Source organism: Cimex lectularius, unplaced genomic scaffold (assembly GCF_000648675.2).
Source record: "Cimex lectularius strain Harlan isolate CLEC.00 unplaced genomic scaffold, Clec_2.1 scaffold49, whole genome shotgun sequence".
In the NCBI taxonomy this organism is placed as follows: domain Eukaryota; kingdom Metazoa; phylum Arthropoda; class Insecta; order Hemiptera; family Cimicidae; genus Cimex; species Cimex lectularius.
The window spans coordinates 59,827-81,920 of NW_019392644.1; the positions used below are offsets into that span (position 1 = coordinate 59,827).

Sequence of the window (22,094 nt, forward strand, 5' to 3'; positions counted from 1 at the left end):
TAGTTGAAGTTGAGGGGTAGTTGAAATATCCTCATTTAGAAAAAAAAATATGGAAAAGGGATACAATTTATTTGATTTATTTTTATAAAAAACAAATTAAAAAATGGTGAAACAGTTTAAAATAATTTATTTTTACTTACAATATAAAATAGATTAAACTATTTTCTTCCTTAAGCAATTGTCAGAAGTTAGGTGATGAACATTACAACGCAAAAAAAATTCCTATAACAGTAGTGCCTAGAATTCATATTATGAAAATGTTCATTTACAAATTAAAATATAAATGATAGTTGAAACAAAAATGTCACAACGCTACTTAGTAATAATTATGTTTCACTTTAGGTGAACGATAATTTATGGTGTATTGAGCATTTTATTTTTATTAAAATTTATCACAAAAATGAAAGGCAGTTTTGTATATTGTTTTTTTACAACAAAAAAGTAGTTTTTAAATGTTTACTTATAAAAACAATTCCCTACAAAAAAAAGGATAATAATTTACAATAGATAAAAAAACTATTTATAAGGGCAATTGGCACTTGAAAAGTTGTTAAACAAATGTGCATTGCATTGAATGTATTGTTTTACGGCATTTCAAAGCAATAAGCATACAATAATAATAACAATAATAATAATAAAAAAATTGAAACGTTAGCAGACTATGTTGCTTTAAAATAATTGCTATAAATCACAACAAATAGGTTGTACAAAACCATTGCACTACCATCATAGGACACAATTTATGACTGATTTCACTAGTTAACAATGTTTTTTAAACACAAGGAAAAATAAAAGAATAAAAATTTATTATAAAACAAATACTTGAATCAGTGTCAATCTAATTGACTTATATATTATTGATAATTCTGCATCTTTCCTTTTATAACAGTTTTTATCCATATATATATACACATAAAAATATAAAAGCCTTCTCATATTTATTCAATTATATTGTTACAAGAAAAAAATTTAAATAACAATGTTAGTCATGAATAACATATTCTATTCAGATACAACCAAAATAATGTTTATATTTTATAAATGTTTTTCCAACTAGGTTAATAAAGCACTTTTTTGGGGGATGTATATAACATTTGGACGGTATAAGATACAGAATATGTCATGGGTCATAATTCTAAAGGTCGAAAATATTGCCGACACCACATCGCAGCCAGTGTTAACGGTTGATCACTCCTCAAATACAAATTGGGATCTTTCTCTATAACTTTCTCATAAGCAGCCTTATAATCTTTATCAAAATAAACTAGAAAAAAAGTATTAGTGATGGGTGTTCTCACAAGCAATATATTTATATTACCTTGGTCAATGTTTTCTTTTCCTATAGCAGTGATACCTAAAAATAATATTTCCCTATATAAAGAATGACCTCGGCCTTTTAATTTCTTTCTTTCCACAGCCAGAAACTCAAGAGGTTTAATAATATTGCAGTATTGCAACCAATGAAGTATACTGAAACATTAACAAAAATTATTTAGTAGTTTTGGGATAAAAAGTTATTTATTATTTGCACAATAAGATTAAAAGTTAACACATTCATTATGGGAATCGTTGTGGAACAATGCAATAAACCTTTCCTCATGTAAAAACGTTTCAGAACATTGAACATTCAAGGCTTGTTGTGGGGGGGGAGTATTTTTTTTAAATTGACTCTCTTTCACAGGAGTTTAGCATTTCTTTGTCAATGTTACTGTGAAGACTGTTTTTTAATGATTATTCAGAAATCGTGAGATGCGGTCTGTAGGTTTCAGAAAAACATTTTCTTTATCGTGCCAACGTTTCGATCTTTATTGAGATCATCTTCAGGACCTGGGATTTATAAACATTGTTTAAANAGAAAAACATTTTCTTTATCGTGCCAACGTTTCGATCTTTATTGAGATCATCTTCAGGACCTGGGATTTACAAACATTGTTTAAATTTAACAAATACATGTAGGATGTGGAAAAAAGTGAATTTATACAATGCAAAAAATTTATTTTTTATATTCAATCAGAGTATTTCTACTCACTCAGTGTTTGTTTTCTGCGTAAGTGTGCCATTATTGCGTGTCGTGTTGAGAGTGCCAGTGAGATATTGCTGTATTATGTTGGATTTTGAAAGGGTGGGGAAGGAAGTCGGTATAGAAAGACGTTTTTGTATAAGGAGTCGGACCAGACCGCATCTCACGATTTCTGAATAATCATCGACTAACGGTCACTAATCACCACACATTTCTACCGTTTTTTAATTTGACCTGTTGGAAATTTTTTCCCGATAATAATTTTTCTTGATGGTACATCATTTGGTTTTTTTTTTAAATTCTTCATTTAATGTATAATTGAGAAAAGCACGTAAGAGGAATTTCTTTGTTCGTCTTTTTTGACTTATTGCTCCCTTGTGATTTTATGTTTGGTAAATTTTTTTATTAATCGTAAACTGTTAAGTATTCTGTAAATAATTTTTAATAAAATATGGAAAAAATTACTGAATTTGTAAATAGATGTAATTTTGTTTTTAGCAGACCTTCAGAATACATACTACCTCCTCACTATATCTTTTAAATTTATTAAGGGTCAGTAAGTGGAAATGTACAATTGTCAATTTTTTCATAACATATGGGCGGGCTACAGTAAAATATACTGCTGGTTTACCTAATCTGACCTTCTCTATATACGGTCAGTCTTTAAATACTGTATAAAATTGTTCCATTTCTGAAGTGACTTTACAAATCCATGCCATAAAGAATGTGTTAGGACTTAGTACACCTTATCCAATATTGGTATAGTGCACAATAAGACTTTACCTTTGTAAATCTTTGGCTGAAACCCTGGTCTGATCTGTTACCAATGCGCTGACAAGAGAACTATGGTCATCATTGACATTCCATGATAAATACATCGGCGCGCCAACCTAAAATAAAAAAATCTTTTAAAAATAAAGCAAATGGTATAATAATTGAATGGATTTCATCATTCAAAATTTAAAAAATACCATAAATTTATATCTAACCTCATCATTTAATCTATGATTATGCCACATCGTAGAAATAAGTACATTAGAGGAGTTGGCATTTTCCCACGATGGATGTGGATCTGAAATTGTAGCGTTGCTTCCTAAAGCTAAACCCGGAAAATGAGAATCCATATTTATCCTAGTGAACATCCAAACCTAAAACATTCATTGTTATTAAAATAAAAAACAAAAAAGATAGTAACAAAAATATCTCAATAATAAAAACAAGAACAGACCATGTTCCAATAAATAATGGGGTGCTCATCGACAAACTTTGGTTGAATGAGGGCTGCGTCACCCTCAGCAGCTAAAATCGATTCAAATTCTTTTCGGAGGACTAGTGGATTAAGGTAAGGCACTGTTATTGGATCACAAGTCTTTGGTTGGACACCATCGTTCACAAAGCCACTGTCAGAGACTAACGAAGTCTGGCTGGTCCCAAGAGAAATTGAAGAGATCTTCCTTTCTTTGACTAATGTTGGCATTGGTGAATTTCTATAATCGACGACAGAAACTGACAACAATGGTACTGTTGCCTTATCACAGAATTGACATCTAAAAAAAATTACATTGTTTAAATTGTTAAAAAAATTTAAATGGTAGTATATGACAATACGAACTTAGTATTCAAATTGGAATCTTCAGGTATCCAGCCTGCCATGATTTCTTCGTCGTATAAGACAGTAGAACAATTGTGGCACTTTGAACAAGTTGTCATTGTTATCTGTAAAGCAACTGGAATACTAGGATCTCTTTGGAATTTAGGATATAGACATTGCCGATTAGCCCACTTGTCAATTACTTCAAAAACTGCAAAGAAAAACGAGCGATTTTTAATTTAATTCTTTTATTTTCTTGGTAGTTTTTATACGAACCTGATGACTCATTACCAAGATTAACAGAACTGCCTTTTCTGCTACCTTCTGTGAGCCATTCGGTGAAGTTGTTACCACTCAACTGACCACGATTCTGAGGCGAATCCATAGATATTTTTCTTCGGCTCGCTGAGTATTCTTCTCCATACTCACTCTCATCTTCTAAAAGACAAGCATCCCTTTCCAGCGTCCCCCAGCTTTTTGAAAATAAAAACATGCTGCATTGTTTTATGCATTCTCATTTTTAAAGATTAAAACCGAGCAATAAAAACATACTGATTTGCAGATTTGACAGGAGTCGTATTCGCTGAAATAGCACCTTTAATTTCATCGATTTTCTTTGCCACAGAAGTGGCCGCTGATTTAAGGCTGCTAAGTCCACCCATAATTAGCTCATTGGATTTTTTTGATGTTAAACTTGGACTAAAACAGTGCATACATAAATTTTAAATAAATGTCAAGTTTTTATCCTCACAAGTTCAAACTTATGATAAAATAAAATGCATTAAAAATACAAAGAACAAATTGAATTTATGAAAAAATTCTAAATCTAGGACATTTTTAAAAAATACTTGTTATGCTACAAATCATTCCACTTCTAAAAAGGACTAAACGTGAACAGTGAAATTATTACATTCCAAAAAAGGTTTAAGCAGCAACACAATTGATTTTTTTCATATTCCGCCCCTGGTTTGTTTGGCTCATTTCCGCTATTTTTGATAAGTTTTTGAGAATAAATAGTTCATGGGATTAACCAGAACTCAATTAAATTGACAAGTCATAGAAAAAGAACATTATGAAGTTAATTGATGGAATAAAAAAAAAATCATTAGCAAAGATTTTAATTTTTATAACTTTTTCAAAGGATTTCATTAAAAATTGGTCAACAAATTATTTAATAAATTTATTATATGCATGTGATTATTTTATCATTGGTTATTTATTTTAATACATTCATATAAACAGTCTTCATTTTTTAATGTATAGAAAATAATTTATGATTTTCTTTTTTAATAATATACATTCAAAAAAATTAGTAGTAAAGAAAGAAAACAAAAATCAGTGCAGTGTATGGCGAAGCTGCTGTTGGTGAGCAGATTTGCTGAAGTCGTTTTCTTATCAGATTGACTTAATGTTAAATAAAACCCCAATGTCAAGTGGCAAGATATAAATAAATAAAAAATGAATTAAGTTAAATTAAACAAGTGTTCATATTTACAGAATTTGTTTCCCGTTATGTCTTGAAATTTTATTCATTGATATTATTTTATATTATGTTGAATTAATTTGTAAACTTTTATTAATTATTCTATTTAAAGGTGTTTTATTTTAAACATGGAAGTTTCAAGTTTGTTTTCTAATATTCAATATTATTATTATTTTTTTATTTTAGTTTTTTTTTGGGTTTCTTTTAATAAAAATTACTTTGATGTATTTCTGGTAATGTGTCATTACGGGAGAAAATATAGTCGCTAAAACATTAGGTCTGCAAATTTCGTAAGAATATTCTCCAATCGCAAAGTGTGCGAAGGTGGTTCGAATAATTTCCAAGTGGGCAAAGTTCAAGGCAAACGCCAGAACAGTGGGGCTAATGAGGCCAATCATCAACGTCAAACAAACTAGGTTTGTCACAGCGTGAATAATCATTTACACAAGAGAGAGAGAAACGAGGATGGTAATAAAACGTTTTCTTCAAAATAGAAGAGATGAACATTTCATGAAAATAATGGTTACATGTGTCAAAAATGTGGTTTACTTGGGCAATCTTAATACATCAGGATCTCAAAGGTCAAAGATAAAGATAATGTGAACAAAAAGATCTTTTGAATTATTATATTCAAATCAAATTATATAGGGTGTGTGAAAAAGGTTTTTTTTTTTTTTTTTTTTCAAATTTTGACTTTCACCTTTATAAATGTGATTTATTTCCTTCTAGTCCTGTTAGCTCAACAGTAGTAGTAGCCCTATTGAAAGAGATTATTAAAAAAGGAGTAATTGATCACATAAGTTGATCTAGAATAAACAGCGTACAACATGGAAGCTGATAAAATTCATTTGTGGCAGTCCTTCCTATAATTGGGCATAGAGCGGCAGGTGCCTGTTGAAATTTATGTGGAATTTGGGGTGATAACGTAATAATTAACACATGTGTTAACAGTTGTTCTGGTGTTTTCATAATGAAGAGACAAATCAAAAACCAACATCATAGTGGAAGGTCTAACAAGTTTAAAGCCACAATTTATTTGTGACATTGGAGTATGAGAATAATTAACTGTAGCAGAGCTAGTAAAAATAATTCAGTGACATCACTTGTTCAATTCCATACCTGAATAAGAATAAATTGGAAGGGCTTATTTACTATTTCGTCACTGGGGATAAGAAGTGGGCCGCCTTCGAAGTCAAGAGTAGGATAGACTCTAATGTCTGGTGTGTTATTTGAGGAATAATTTATTGGGAGCTATTATAAACCACATCTTTAGATCAGAGATATATTGCACCCAACTAGCCAGTCTTGGGAAGGAAAAATATCCAGCCCTGGTGAATCGACCATGACCTCACTCAGAGTAGAAACACTTATGTTAGGATGATTAAGTTGCCCCATCCTCTATTCTCTCCAGACCTTTGCCCATCTAATTTTTACTTCTGCTCCCTAGACAATCATTTAAAAGGTACGGAATTTTTGAATGAAAACTCCCTGAAAATCAGACTTAAAGATTTCTCATCTAAGTCAATCAAATAAGGGCATCGGTGGCCACAACGATTTAGGCATTGATACGGCGCTCATTACTGTAAGGTAAAGGTCCCGGGTTCGAATCCAGCGGCCCTGCATTCGAATCCGACATTCAATCAAACTATTACAAAAAGGGGATGCTACCAGAATGTTGTCAGTATGTTATAGAAAATGAAGGAAATTATGTTTTGGATTAAAAAAAAATAAATGTATATTTTTAAAGTTTCATTTTTTCCCTGAAAATCTGAAAAACTTTGCACACACCCAATCAGCTGTAAGTTTGTTCCATAAGGTTCTGTCAACTTTGAACTCTATTTGAAACTACAATAACCTTATGTACGAGGTTTTGAAAAAGTAACATGCTCTGGTGAGTGGAGTGTTTTTTTTTTTTTGTTTTTTTTAATAAACTTGGATGCAATACAAGGCATAAACTATCGATGAGTGGAACTGCTTCTACCAAATTCACCCATCCTGCCCTTGATTTTTCAGGCTACATTTGAGGAAGGGCCCACCTTCCAAGGGAAAATTTAAAACTTTACAAAACTGATCAGCAATGTAGGGCTGTATTTCCATGATTGAAAATGAAGATAAATTTAATAGTTTTTATTATTTTTTACTTAACTATGGTGATTGTTTTTCACTTACCCTTATTTTGCTAAATAAAGTGCTATTATTTAAAAAATAAAGTTTAAAAATGCGGCATTTTAATAAGAAAAAAAGTTTTCTCAAAAGTAACTAAAATTTAATACATAGAGGTAGGGGATAATAAATGCAGCATGCTATTAATGCGATAAAAATGGTTGGATATGACTATAATTGGATTCATGCCATTACCCTTGAAATAATAAACACATTAAACTTAAAAACATTTTCACTTGTTAAATCAACTGTCACACATATAATATTAAAAATGATCGATACTCAAGATTTTCCAAATACAAAATAACCAACAGTTTTATTAAATTCAAATTTCATATCTTGCAACTATGATTAAGAACAAATATATAAAACTGTAAATAAATGTGATTCTACCTGAGACTTGTTATAGCATTCTCAATCATCTGAGTATTGATCCTATCTGCAGCTTTGCGAAGACTAAATCGTGATGGTGAATAACGGCTGTGGATCATAACACACACACTATCAAGCACTACTTTTTCATGATTGAAAATTTAAAATAAAATAAAATAAATTAAAACTGGAAAATAAAAGTGTAATTTAATAGAGTGCAAGAAAAACAGTTTTTTTAATAAAATTGTTAGAAAAGTGAATTCAAACAAGAATTCTTAATGAGATTTGAAATTACATTTTAGTAATTAGAATAACATAGCATTCATTCTTGACGATAAAAATTAAAATTATTACAAAACTTAAGTTTGTAACAGCAAGGAAGCTACATAAAAACAACTAGATATAATTACAAACCCATTGTGTAATTAATATTGAGGCATGCATGCTAAAACAAACTCACGTGAATGGTAGCTTGAAACTTCCAATTGAGGGTTGCTGGTTTGGATTTTCGCCCATCGAATTATTAATAGGCATTGTAGAAGATCGGTGCATCGACTTGTTTCTGACACCTGTTTCATACTCCTCGTCTGATTCCTCATTGGTGAATGTCGCACTTCTCACGACCGAATTGTAATCCCCTAGTAGTCTTCTTTCAAATAATAAAGGAGCACCTGTGTGATCTAACTCAATTTCTGACGGAACCCTCGAGACAGTCTTCTTCTCTTCTTCTTCTTCTTCCTCCTGTTCAGAACCCTCATTAAGGAGTGCTCCTAAAGGATCGTTTTCAGTTACAGGTGTCCTAGATGGACTCTTGATCGGTGATTTGCTGTCACTGCATTGATTTTCATTGAGTTCAGATACTATATTACTGGTTGAACTATGTCTTTCAGGTTTGTACTTATTATTCATTCCAAAAGAGTTATTTAATTTATTCCTCTTTGGTGTACTTATATTGTATATATCTTCATAACTACCTCCAGCACCACTACCTAAAAATAACAATAAATAAAATTAACTTACTTGGAATATATATTTTTTTTTATTAGATGCAGTTTTAGCAGCTTGATTGTTTTAAAGACATTACTCTGCTTATTCTTGTTGAAAAAGTAAGATAGAATATTAGACTGTAAAATTTTTAATGCAGGTCAATAGTTTGTAAGCAATTTTTTACTTTTTTTTTTTTTTAAATGCTAGGCTGTAAATATGACGGACACACCAATATATACAAAAAGTTTCCATGCAAACAGAGCTCATCAGGTTAGGGTCTTCATAAATTTTTGCCTCAACTGGATGGGCTTTTGTGCCCCTAAACTTGAGAATCATTGACATTGGGACAGGGGGAAGCTCCCAGGAATGTTGGGCGTGGTACAGACAAGTACCAAGAAGGACATTGATTGTCTGACCGAAAGAATTTGCTTTTCCTTCCTTCCACCCTTGTTTTGAGACAAATATAAAAAGGAATACCAAATCAACTGAATACAAAGATCCCAAGACCAGGGAGAGTCAAAACCTGAGGAAAGGGCAGAGACTAGTGGAAACAAAACCAAGTAGAGTTGACAAGGAAAGACCTGGAATCCAAGAGGGTGAAAGGTGTGGACAAGTGACATCTGTGATGATAAAGCTCACCCCTAGAGTAAGAGTTGTGGCTGACATATCTATTTGATTAATATAATTATTGAAACAATCCAGACGTTTCACAATACGATAATATCCAACGCAACGCCACGTGACACGATGCATTGTCTCGTTTTGGTAGGTTGTGCACATCTGTTCGACGTAAAGCGCACCCCACGTACAGTCATACAGCGTGTATCACAATTGCAACACCTCTTTTGTTCTTAATACATTATTTTGAGAAAAACCATGTAATAAGTTGTTAGTTACATTTTATGAGCACAACCATGTAATAAATTGTTAGTTAAATTTAATTGTTTTAAATAAAGTTATTCCAGTGTTTTGTTAAACTTTCTGCCTAATCATCATAATTAAATAATTTTATAAAAACTCATGAATTTTTGATCTCATTTAATTTGGTTTACATTAAAATAATCATGTTATAATTAATATAACAACAAAATTCGTATACATAGTTTCAAACAAACTACAAAAAATATGAATGTCCAGTTCTGATGCTACTTGACAAAAATGGCGTAATTTTATGAGCAAAAACATGTAATAAATTGTTAGTTTAATTTTATGAACAAACCTGTGTAATAAATTGATAGTTAAATTTTACGAGCAAAACTGTGAAATAAATTGTTAGTTAAATTTTATGAACAAAACTGTGTAACAAATTTTAGTTAAATTTTATGAGGAAAACCATGTAATAAATTGTTATTTAAATTTTATGAGCAAAACCATGTAATAAATTGTTATTTAAATTTTAAGAACAAAACCATGTAATAAATTGTTATTTAAATTTTATGAGCAAAACCATGTAATAAATTGTTATTTAAATTTACCATGTAATAAATTGTTATTTAAATTTTATGAGCAAAACCATGTAATAAATTGTTATTTAAATTTTAAGAACAAAACCATGTAATAAATTGTTAGTTTAATTTTATGAACAAACCTGTGTAATAAATTGGTAGTTAAATTTTATGAACAAAACTATGAAATAAATTGTTAGTTAAATTTTGTGAATAAAACTGTTACAAATTTTAGTTAAATTTTATGAGGAAAACCATGTACTAAATTGTTATTTAAATTTTAAGAACAAAACCATGTAATTAATTGTTAGTTAAATTTTATGAGCAAAACTATGAAATAAATTGTTGTTAAATTTTGTGAGCAGAACTATGTAATAAATTGTTTTTTAAATTTTGTGAGCAAAACTATGTAATAAATTGTAAGTTAAATTTTGTGAGAAAAACCATGTAATAAATTGTTATTTAAATTTTATGAGCAAAACTGTAAAATAAATTGTAAGTTAAATTTTGTGAGCAAAACTATGTAATAAATTTTAGTTAAATTTTATGAGCAAAACTATGAAATAAATTGTTAGTTAAATTTTATGAGCAAAACTGTAAAATAAATTGTAAGTTAAATTTTGTGAGCAAAACTATGTAATAAATTGTTTTTTAAATTTTATGAGCAAAACCATGTAATAAATTGTTGTTAAATTCATTCTATCAATAAATGGTATTACGGTGTATTGATAAATTTCCTGCCAAACTATTAGATTTTTTTTTTAAATAAACACTAATGTATTTTTGATCTCGCTTAATTGGGTTTATATTAAAATAAGTATGTAATTAATGTAACGACAATTATATATATAATTGAAAATAAAAATGGGTTTTGTCTTCGACTGTACTCGATGCTACTTGACGAAAATCTGGGGGTAGCGAGTAGGGTAGTGTTGCGTGGCATCAGGCAGATGTGCATGGGAAATTGGACATTGGATTTGCATCGGGTGGCTTCGGTCACATCCACTTAAATGCTTAAGAATCTTATATAAATCTGATTTTTGCATTTTTTGATCCTTACCTTCCTTCTACGCAAAAAATACATAACACATGCTAAATGTCTTAATAAAACAGATAAGGAGCATTTACACCATTTACAGTATGAATCAGATAACCAAACATTAAAATTACAAATGACTTTTACAGTACAAAACCCGGCTGCTTTCAGATCATGGATACTTATTTGAATATATATTTTACACATAAATAAAAGGGCAGATTGATAACATTACCTGGATCATCAAGAAACAGATTCACCTTCACAGGTTTCTTAATTTCAAAGGTTTATGAAAATATACTGGGGGCAAGATTTTTGTTTTACCTGTAGATCCCAAATTTTCAGTTGAAGATTCATAACTGTCAGACGTGACTTGATCTTTGAATTTTCTAAGATTTAGACTACCTCGCCTTCCGAAAAGAGACTTTGACCACGGTTTCCCATGGCCTTGTAGCATCTTTGGTTTTTCCTTCAACGAATCCCTCGAAGAGCTGAGCGGAAGCGAGTCAAGCTTTAACGTATGAAGTTTAGCCAAAATCCCTGCATCATTAGCAAAACTCTCTGATCTAAACAGATTTTTAAAATCAATTAAAGGTAAGTTTAAAAAACAATTAAAAACATTTCCAACCTTGTCAGGATTTTATATGAATTTTTATTTATTGTAGAAATTGGCGGGCTTGTAGGAGGTGGTTGCCTTAACGGATTATTGAATTCTGTACAAGAACCACTGCGATATCTTCTTTTATTTGAACTAACCAGTCCATTTGGAGAAGTTACGACATTAAATTGAGTCAAGTCTAACTCTTCTTCTTTTAAAGGACCACCTGCACCAGTTATCAACAACCCAGCACTGCTTTCAACTAATGTTCGCAAATAAATGTTTTAATTTATTATAATAATAAACATTTTTAAAAAATTTGAACAATTGACTAACATGTATGCTGTTTAAAGTTGGTAGATTGATTCAACAGAGGTAATCCTGTTGGACGTACGATACTACCGACCTTAGATCTAAAGTTATCAAAAGCAACAAAACCTTCACTATTTGCTGCAACTTGGTTATCTGGAAACAAATAAAAATTAATTTTTATCAAAGCACAAAACCAATATTGACCTGATGGTAAAGAACATGCTATAAGCATTAGTAGATAGAAAAATAATAATAAAAAAAGAAGCATTATCTGTTTCAAAACATGCAGTTCATACAGTAAAATTAGTGTGAATGAAATGAAATTTAATGAATTAGCTTATATTTAAAAAATTGTTTCATACAAAATGCAAATTCCTCCATTGATACCACATACCGACTGAGTCACAATGACTATCATTGTCTTCAACTTGTGTCTGTTTGCATGCTTCTGTTTCTTCCACCTCGACAGCTTCTGTAAAATCATTTCCTTCTGGATATAAAATGATTTAAAACTCACCGAGGCCTACTGAAAGATTACGGGTAATGTGACAAATGAGTGTGTTTGTGCACACTAATATTTCTACAGAAGTGAATGAATACTCAAAAACAAAACAAACCTACTTCTACTAGCAAATAACTAAATACAAGTGTAACTACCACCCAAAACCTATAATTTGTAAAAGCAAAGGTTGAAAGATATTGCTCAATAAAATAAAAACAAATTCTTAAATATATAAAGAATTTATCTAACCATTAACTTTCTGGCTTAAACTCCCTGCACTGTCAATAGATGTATGGGATCCACAATTTAACGAAGGATCGAGGAGAGAAAGGTTGTCATCTGCAGCGGTAGAGTGTTTCCTCTTCCCCGCCAATCCTTTTTTAAACAGAGCAGCACACAAAATGACATTTCTAAAATTGTAAAAAATAAAATAAAATAAAATAAAAAATAACAACCGTACACAAATTCATAATGAAACACATACCGCAATTTGTTCCACAACAGCTGACTAGAATTGCTCATTCCTGAGGGCCAAGTCGCTTCGAGCACAGCCCTATTGTAAAATCCGTATGTAATGGCGTTGGGCTGAATGCCCGCTCTTTTCATATGAAATAATAGTTTAACGGCAACAACAGGCAGTCTATACACTCCACACAATTGCATCATTACTCGGAAACAGATCTGTTGAGAAGTCATTTTTTACAAATAAATTATAAACATCAACACAAATCAAACAAAAAGCTTACTTCATCCGAAAGGGTTAATTTGCACTTATGTACTTTTACCATTACATCATAAGCATACTGAAGTATAGCAGGAGGGCTCTGAGCAGATAACACATAGCTTGGAAGATGTATGAACCAAATACTAAAACAGTTAAAAAAATTCATTAAGGATTTGCCCACACGTGCATCATTTTATTTAATTTATTTCAGCAGAATAGCAGGGCAAAATTGTTAATTTAATTATCATATAAACAATTAAAATTGCACATCGGCGAGTTTTTGGGACACCTTTTCATTGATGACAGTTTTCTATGTACATGTGAAAAGTCTTGAGTGAATGTATTTATTAATGTGAAATGATGTGAATGTAGACAGCCATAGCATTAAGCACTTTTACTTAGATTATTTACATTCTTGGTGCATATGGTAATGTAGGAATATCAAGTAATCCTCTATTGGAGTGAAAAATATCTAAATATGATTGACTATGAGAAAGAATGAATGCGAATAAATGTTTAACTTATAATTTGCATTGGGGACAAACAGATTATAACCAGGGAGCCCGATGTCAGTGTCCAGTATCAAAAGGCGATTCTTAAAACCTACCTTGAGAAGAATAAAAATTATTTTTCTTATCACGATTCTCACCTACAACAAGTTGACCATAGACATTGAGCCCAAAGTTGAGGATTGGTGGAACATTTTCTAGCAAGCCGCTGTGCTGCTTTTATTTCATGTTTGGTCCGTCTAGCCATAGGGCTACCAGGGGCAATTCCACTTCCACTGTGACGACTGCTCTTTTTATCTTTGCTAGACGATAACAAATTGTTGAAATGGTTGAGCTGGAGGAGGTTATGATTCAAATTAAATCCCTGGAAAATTGAAGAAAAAAATCAATATATTATCACCAAATTATTCAAATTTTATGCATTTTGTGATTGTCCTTTCTGAAATTATTTTATTAAACCTCATTCTCCCCCAGGTTTACTCACTTGATAAGTATAAATTTGTCCCGTAGGCTCAGGGGGCATTATTATCACAGTCCGTTCACTTTGGTGGCTGTCATCAACTTCTAGTAAATGTACATTTTCATCTTCCTCCACCTGAAGAATTTTGTTTTGCGTGTGAAAAACCTATCACAAATCAAAAATAATAAATTAATTACCTTATCCGTGCACTCATCAAAAAAAGCAAGCCCAGCATCCATATCTGAGACAAAAGATCGCTCCTCAATAAATCTAATGAACATTTGAGTCTTTGTAACATAATTAAAAAACTTGTGGCTCCATTTATCTCTGGATTTTAAAAAACCTGAAATAAAAAAACCAATGTAAAAATTGACAAGAAACACAAAGATAACCAACCAAACCATAAAATCAGTGCAAAGATTAGGTGAAAATAAATACGTTTTAAAAAATCAACGAACCATTTAAATCGAACAAAGAATTTGTATCTGTTGTACCCACAGTAGGAGCCTTGGTGATGGGAAGTAAAAAATTCTTGTAACCTTTTAATATTGTCGCCATAAATTGTAAAAATGCAACTTGTATATCCAATTCTAGTTTTTGCTATAATAAAAAAATACATATTGTATAAGGTAATAAAATTTAAAAAAGTTTCATGCAATATCTCTTTCAAACCTCTTTTCTTTTAAACTGAAACTCCTTATCTATGGATGTAGTATCGACAGGCAAAGGTTCGTGTATAAAATGGGCCAATTGTTTATAAAGGGTTTCCAAAGTTTGCCTTAACACCCGTCCAGGTTTCTTTGGCAACAATTTTATATTTATCTCCCTCTCTCTTTTCTTTTCATCAATCCTGAAATTCAAATTTGACAAGACTTAACAAAATCCATTAATTAGAAATTTAAGACTTACATAGAGACATTGTTAGTGTCTAAATCGATGCAGATGACATCAGGTGGAGGATCGTAAAGATCAAAAAATCTTGAATCGACTCCGATGAGAAAAGGCAGAGGAGCATGCAAAACTTCAGCAAGACCCAACGGGCACAGAGGGATGTAAGGGCACTGCCACTTAAATGGAAATAAAATCTAAAAAAAAAAAAAAGCAACAATTATAAGTCACAATTAAAAGAACAAATTTAAGAATTAAAATGTCGTACCATTGAAACGGCTTCAGCCACGGCAGTTAGAACATCTGGACGAAGTGAATGTACTAATATTTTCTGTTCAGTCAAAGCACAGACTAGGATGAGAAGACAATTGTCAGCTCCTAAATTCATGAGAAGCTGCCGGAATTTGGCTCCACTGATGGATTAAAATTAAGTTGTTTTACATTTAATAAAATATTGTTTTAAATTATATTTACCTTCTTGGAAGAGGGAGTTCTTCTGGCTGAGTTAAAAAAAGTTTATCTGTGGGACTAAGTTCCACTAAAATTCCAGGACCTTGTGGCGAAGGAAATGGTATTTCTTCCATAAAATATAATATGAACCTGAAAAAATTGAAACAATTAAGAAGGGATCATTTTGAAAAATGAAAAAATTAATTACCGTTCAATAGAAACGGCATGAGGACCAGCAGTTGATATGGACATTTCATATAAAAAAATCAAAAAACGTTCAAAAGTGTCAAAAAAAGGCCATCTCGATAATAGGCAAATACACTTATTAACATTATAAGTCCACTCAGTTTCAGGAAACCCTGGTTTACCATCCAACGCCTTCTTTTGCTCATCAGTCAACAACTCTTCAGGATACGATTCGTAAAACATAATAGCCGAACCATAAAGCTTTTCCGCAGCATCAGAAACAGTCAGAACAAAAGTGGAAAAAATTGGATCGGGTTGTTGCGCAGCCTTCGGCCATTTTTCCAGTGAGCAGCCCAGCGGAAGGCAAAACATAGGAACAGTTTCAGGTAAGGGTAGATTTTCTCTATCCTCAAATGGATATCTCAAAAGAATTCCTGAAAAACAACATACTCAGTTTTGTTTCTTTTATATGTCCAAAAACCAACAAACCTGGTTTATAAGTAATTAAATTAGTTCTATTCATAGATTTTTTATAACAAATATAAACATCTGAACCGACCTGCAAGCAAAAATTTGTTTAATATTATTGTTAAGAACAACTGGCATTAAAAATATTACTTACAATCCCCCTGTTTAGATTTTTCTTTATCATGCAAAATGCATGTGGTGCTGTCTCACCCTTACTAGTAAGAATGACAGCGATTTCCGTGACTACCAACGAATTGCAGGGCATTGTGTCCTTCGCTCGTCTAAAGGTAAGAAACGTTTTCGCCGTTGAGTTGTTAATGTTGGCACAATGATTGCCATGTGTTGTTGCAACAACTTCAGAATCAGAAAGAATCGATTCTTTGCCCTCAAACATAACACTAGAAAAAAAGGAACAATAAAAATATACAAATAAATATCAAAGGCATGAGTCAATTGATAAACACATTAAATAAATCTTATTTTGGAAGGAGGGAAAATTCAAAAGGTGTGGTTGAAATGGGAAGTTGGTGTCCGAGTGGATCAAGGTCACGATAGCTCAAGTGGTAGAGCAGCAGCGTATCAAGTCGAAGATCGTGGGTTCGAATCCCGCTCGTGCCATTGACTTTTTTATCTCAACTAAAAACCTGAATTAATTGTAACTTATTTTGGATTGTTGATTGCAATTTTATGTAACAAAAAGTACTTAATAGAAAAATAAAAAATTAAATTAGAAAATTCTGAACGAGAAAATTTTAAAGTAGCTTTTAGAGGTGCGTTTACACTTACAAACATCTTCTCAAAGCCTAAAGACAAGGTGGACAACTGGTTAAAAACAACAAACTTTATTGTAATGATTACGATATTAAATATATAGGACAAATTAAAACAAGAGTTAAAGAACACTTGCCTAAATTTAACATATTTTCTGAATTTAAAGACCATCTAAATGAAATAAAACAAAATTTAAATTGAAAAATATCACATACTTTCAACAAAGAGTGGGAACCAGATTAGTTTGAGAAATTTGAAGAAAAAAAACTAATCATGTAAATAAATGCATAAATAATATTGTAGATTTTGATTTACCCCCTATTTTAAACATGTAAAATAATTTTACAAAAAGAGAAATACTCAATAGTTTTAACTGATGAGAAATCTGTTACTTAAGTTTACTAAAAGACAATTGGTAATCGTATCTTTATCATCTCCAATTGTCCTGATCATATTAGTGATTGAAACTATCAGTCACTTGTATTCATCTTTTACTTGGTAAAACTAAAATAAATCAAGTCAAATACGTATAACAAAAGACGTATACTAAAAGATCATATAATGCATTTTTTTTAAATTAATTTATTTATTTTTCTTTAAGTTTAGTTTCAGTCACATTCATTATATGTAAAGTAATTTTTGAATTTATGGTAAAAAAGCCAATGTCATGGAAGAGATTCGAACCCAAGTCTTTGGAACTGTACCCCGACACTCTAACCACCCGAGTCACTGTGACTTCTTCGATCACCAAGACACCGACTTTTCTATCTCAACACATAGTTTTCATGCAGTTCACTTTTTTTATACTTTTGTCCAAGTTATACATTGTGGCATAGATGTCACAACTGCTTTAATTAGACGGGATTAAGCTATGCTCATGAATATCATGCTAATTGTAGACGTTACAGATTTTTTTTTTTTCAGTTTCAGCTCCACTGTGGGTAACTTGGACAATAAAAATGGGAATTGCATAAAAATTATTTATTGCTGAAGACTGAGAAGAAAATCTCTTCCTAAAGGATTAATAATCATCATAAAAAATAATAATATTTAAAAAAATTAATAAAAATAAAATAAATAATTAACATAACATTAAAATTTAACAGAGATTTTATTAAGATTTATTAAGATCCAATTTTATTAAGATTTAAAATAACATTATTAATTAACAGAGTAAACATTTTTCCTGTTAAAAATAACACAAATTGGCTGTTCAGAAGTGAAATCCAGCCCATTAAGCGGTATGTTGCCATGCTTATTTTAGGAATAGGTTTTTGCTTTTCAGATTGGAATTTATAAATACAAAATTATAAATTTAAACATGGTACGGCTATTGATATAATGTCTAGTTGTTTAGAGTGTAAAAGATGTAAAATTATGAGTTATTAAAAGAGCCTGTACTATGTGATTATAATAATTACTTTTTTTTTATCTTTTGAAATGTGCTGTCTCATTCTATCAAACGTCAATGGAGAAATTTGGTCATTTCTTCACTACTATGAATTTGTCAACATAGTGTTTTAACTTGAAATAGCATTACAGAGCAGCTTTAAAAATAAATGTCATTAAGCAAAAAAAGTGAAACTAAAAAAACAGTAAATTTTCCAAGCCTAGTTGTAAAATAAACAATAAATAATACTTGTACAGAGATTAAAACTGAAATATACACTTTTAATGTCAAGGCCGACAGGTATGTCATTGTCAAATTCCTGTTTTGTTCTTCTTCTCTTTCACGATGAAAAATGTCAATCTTACCAATTTAGATGTTGACAACTCATGAACTATTGGATTCATATAATCAGGAGCTTATTACTGACGCGCTCAAAGTGCATGAGCAATATTTAAGTTGAAGAACCTGGCCTTTTAGAACCATTTCAATTAAAATAGGTTGACAAAATGTACAATTTGTTTGCACATAAAATAAAAAGATGCTGCTTCTACACCAATTGAAACAAAATAACTGCTTAAAAGCCTCAGCTATATGCAGAGTAAAAATTAACTGCTATGATGAAATTCTGATAAATATATCATAAAACTGGCAGACAATTTTGTTACATTTTTGTCTAATTGTGTCATGTAATTCATCAAAAAATAAAATGTTTATTACATATTTTTCTTATATACAAGCTAGTGTTTTAATTGAATTTGATGAAAAATTGTACACTTAAGTTAGTAAGTTGGGTCCCACCTATCACGTAACTTCAAAATATTGTGTAAATGTCTGTGAGGTACTAGGTTTTGTTTTGTCATATATATTTTCAGCTTTTTATACAGTGTTCCATAAACCAAACCCATCACGAAAATTAAAAGCGTCTGAAATACAAACCAGTACGAATATGAACAGGATTGAACTATGGGTTACCTTAGATTAAACAAAGATGTTTTTGGCTACGAGCAAGGAGTAACGATTGCTACAAAGGAATTCTGGTCATAATGAATATGTTGTATGACAAGGATGTAACATTTTATGAAACTTGTGGTTTAATGACCGTTAATTAACGATTATTTACAATGGGATGTGGTTTGGTGTGACGTAGAACAAAATTTTACTCAATCAATAAAGTAAAATACTGTGGATACAAATACTTTGAGTCTAAAATTTCTAGCATTGTATAGATTCATTTCAGTATAATTTAAACAATGTTTATAAATCCCAGGCCCTGAAGATGATCTCAATAAAGATCGAAACGTTGGCACAATAAAGAAAATGTTTTACTAAAATGTACGTCACACCAGACCGCATCCCTCGATCTACAAATAATCATTTTATGAAACCTTTGTATAAATCACTTTGTCATGTAATTTATCAAAAAATTACATAGTTTTCTTATATACATATATTCAATTAGTCCATAGTCCAAATAGTATTTGATGCAAAATTGTACCCCAGCCTACACTAATTTTTTGTCGCGAACGTGTAACTTTGAGATATTGTGGTGAGGCCTTTGATGCACCATTTGGTTTGACCATCCTGGTCTTTCTGTTATCGCTGATTTTGGTTCAGACAATTACAGCATTATGTCATCTATGATCCAAATCATAGATCCAAACTATAAGTGAAATAAAAACTGTCTGAACTAAACCAGTGAGAATGTAGAAATAATAGGATGATCAAACTACAGGTTACTTCACTACAATGCAGTAATATATAGTCTTAATGGCTTTAGTTAGATTAAAAATGTTAATATTTTATAGAAATGAATTAGCTAGAAGAAAAATACACCCTTGAAGGACACATGGACCCATTGTACCAAGTGATTTTGGATTATTAAATTGAAGAATGAGAGCTATGCGAATGGAATTACCCGATGTCAACCAGAGGAGGCCTGTCAAAGCCCCTGCGGAAGCAGAGATAGACATCAGGGCTGCGGAGGCTCCCGTGGTTCAGGTCCGCCAAGTTACCTGGGGGCAGAAACACAGATGATCGTTAATGCGCATTCAGGGTCGACCGATCAGCCCGACCGATCCAACTTACCGGCAGGGGTTCTGGACAAGACGGTGTATCCTTCAGGCGGGTCCTCATTCAGGGACGGAAAGAAGACAGTTATGTCGGTTATCGGTGCCTGGCTGTGGCTGGACTTCATGTGGTTCCCCTCTTTCGAAAAGTCGTCCAGCGGGCGCATCTCCTGGGGGAGGCCGGCGATGACGAAATAGTCGACAACCCTCCGTTCGTCCATCGTTCCAGAGGGTGGAAACAGAACTCGAAACTCACACCGACCCCTTGTCCTCTCCTCTTCCACTTCCCACTCTCGCCTTCAACGTCAATCCGACCCGGTACATCGTACCTCTTCAACGAATCGAGGAATATTCTGGGTGATATTGTGTAACAACCACCCCGAGGACGACAATACGCTCTATTTACAAAAAAAAACACCACCGACACTGGAACGTCGCAATCTAAGTAGTTATCATCTCAAAGGTACGACAATTCACTCGAAACGCCATTATTTTTCTTTTAATTGTTAAAACCTTCGACTGCCCTCTGCCCGTCAAGTCAAACAAAGGCAGAAAAGAGAATCGCACAAAGTGATCGTAAAATTACACAACGCCATCTGAGAGGCGAGGGTCGAACGGCGAACCCCACCGCCAAACGTTCGATTTCTCGACAATCCGAGCAGAATCGCTCTCCGAACGATTCGAAACACTTTTAAATCACTCAGAGACGTGGCCGAACTGATAGAATTTTAAGGAGTGGCAAACAAACGACTCGACACTCTCGACGGACCTTTATTGCCGGCCAATCAAACAATGAATCATCTTTCACTTCGGTTCAATCAACTAGAACCGACCCAATCAAACGACCGTTCGTCATTCCGTCCCGGCCCCAAAAATTCCTTATCGAATTAGTCCAGAAATTAGATCAAATTCCAATTTTATTATTATTACACGACAGGCTAATTACCGCCGATTATTAATCTTGCACTGGACAGATTATTTGCCAAGTGGAATAAACCATTTTTCACCCAGTAAAACGTCAATGAACTCCTTCAGTGAAATAAAAGAAAACTTTAAATTACAAAAATAATGGGCTAAATTGATTATCAATATAATGTCTTGCAATTATAAACTTTAATCGACAAACAAAAAAAAACAAAATAAATTAAACATATTTTTAAGAAACTATGTCAACTTAAAACTACTTCCACCTCATGGATATGATTATACTCTCTTGTGGATGAATGAATTAAAAATAACTTTATTAACAAAAAGAAAATACATTTATAATAAGTAATTTATAAATTATATAATTTATTACTTAATATATACTTAAGGAAGTACATAAAAATTAATATAAAAACAGTTATTATACAGCATTGATTATTAAACCATTTACTGGCGTTGGTGACCGACAATAATTTGAGTAGAAGATAATAATAAAAATTAAGTAAAGAAAATTAAATTAGATTAAAACTGTTAATTCTTCTCAATATAAAATTATATCAAATTTCACATTTATTGTTATTACATCGCAGGCTAATTACCGCCAAGTATTAATCTTGCACTGGGCAAATCATTTGCCAAGTGGAATAAACCATTTTTCACCCGGTAAAACATCAACGAACAACTTCACTGAAATAAAAACAAACCTTAAATTAAAATTATAATGGGCTAAATTTATTACCACCATA

At 31.7% G+C, this 22,094-nt stretch overlaps 1 protein-coding gene across 3 annotated transcripts; it reads right to left on the bottom strand.

Moving 5' to 3' along the window:
• Positions 1-502: 502 nt before the first annotated feature.
• Positions 503-21,198, bottom strand: LOC106670059 (DENN domain-containing protein 4C). 3 transcript variants are annotated; one of them, XM_014400057.2, is made up of 30 exons: positions 20,441-21,198; positions 20,271-20,367; positions 16,349-16,592; positions 16,216-16,285; positions 15,749-16,160; positions 15,565-15,690; positions 15,359-15,503; positions 15,112-15,287; positions 14,875-15,052; positions 14,661-14,802; positions 14,400-14,545; positions 14,227-14,337; positions 13,883-14,106; positions 13,256-13,376; positions 12,994-13,190; positions 12,759-12,919; positions 12,402-12,479; positions 12,032-12,160; positions 11,726-11,957; positions 11,422-11,663; positions 8,090-8,618; positions 7,651-7,737; positions 4,164-4,310; positions 3,888-4,084; positions 3,633-3,822; positions 3,249-3,567; positions 3,010-3,168; positions 2,804-2,910; positions 1,319-1,470; positions 503-1,264 (listed from the first exon to the last, which is right to left on the bottom strand). In XM_014400057.2, the coding sequence occupies exons 1-30, from the start codon at positions 20,640-20,642 to the stop codon at positions 1,128-1,130; spliced, it is 5,457 nt and encodes a 1,818-aa protein (XP_014255543.1). In that variant the 5' UTR covers positions 20,643-21,198; the 3' UTR covers positions 503-1,127. The 3 variants fall into 3 exon arrangements, with proteins under 3 accessions (XP_014255543.1, XP_014255544.1, XP_014255545.1); XM_014400058.2 differs by lacking the exon at positions 12,402-12,479; XM_014400059.2 differs by lacking the exon at positions 7,651-7,737.
• Between the last annotated feature and the right edge of the window lie 896 nt (positions 21,199-22,094).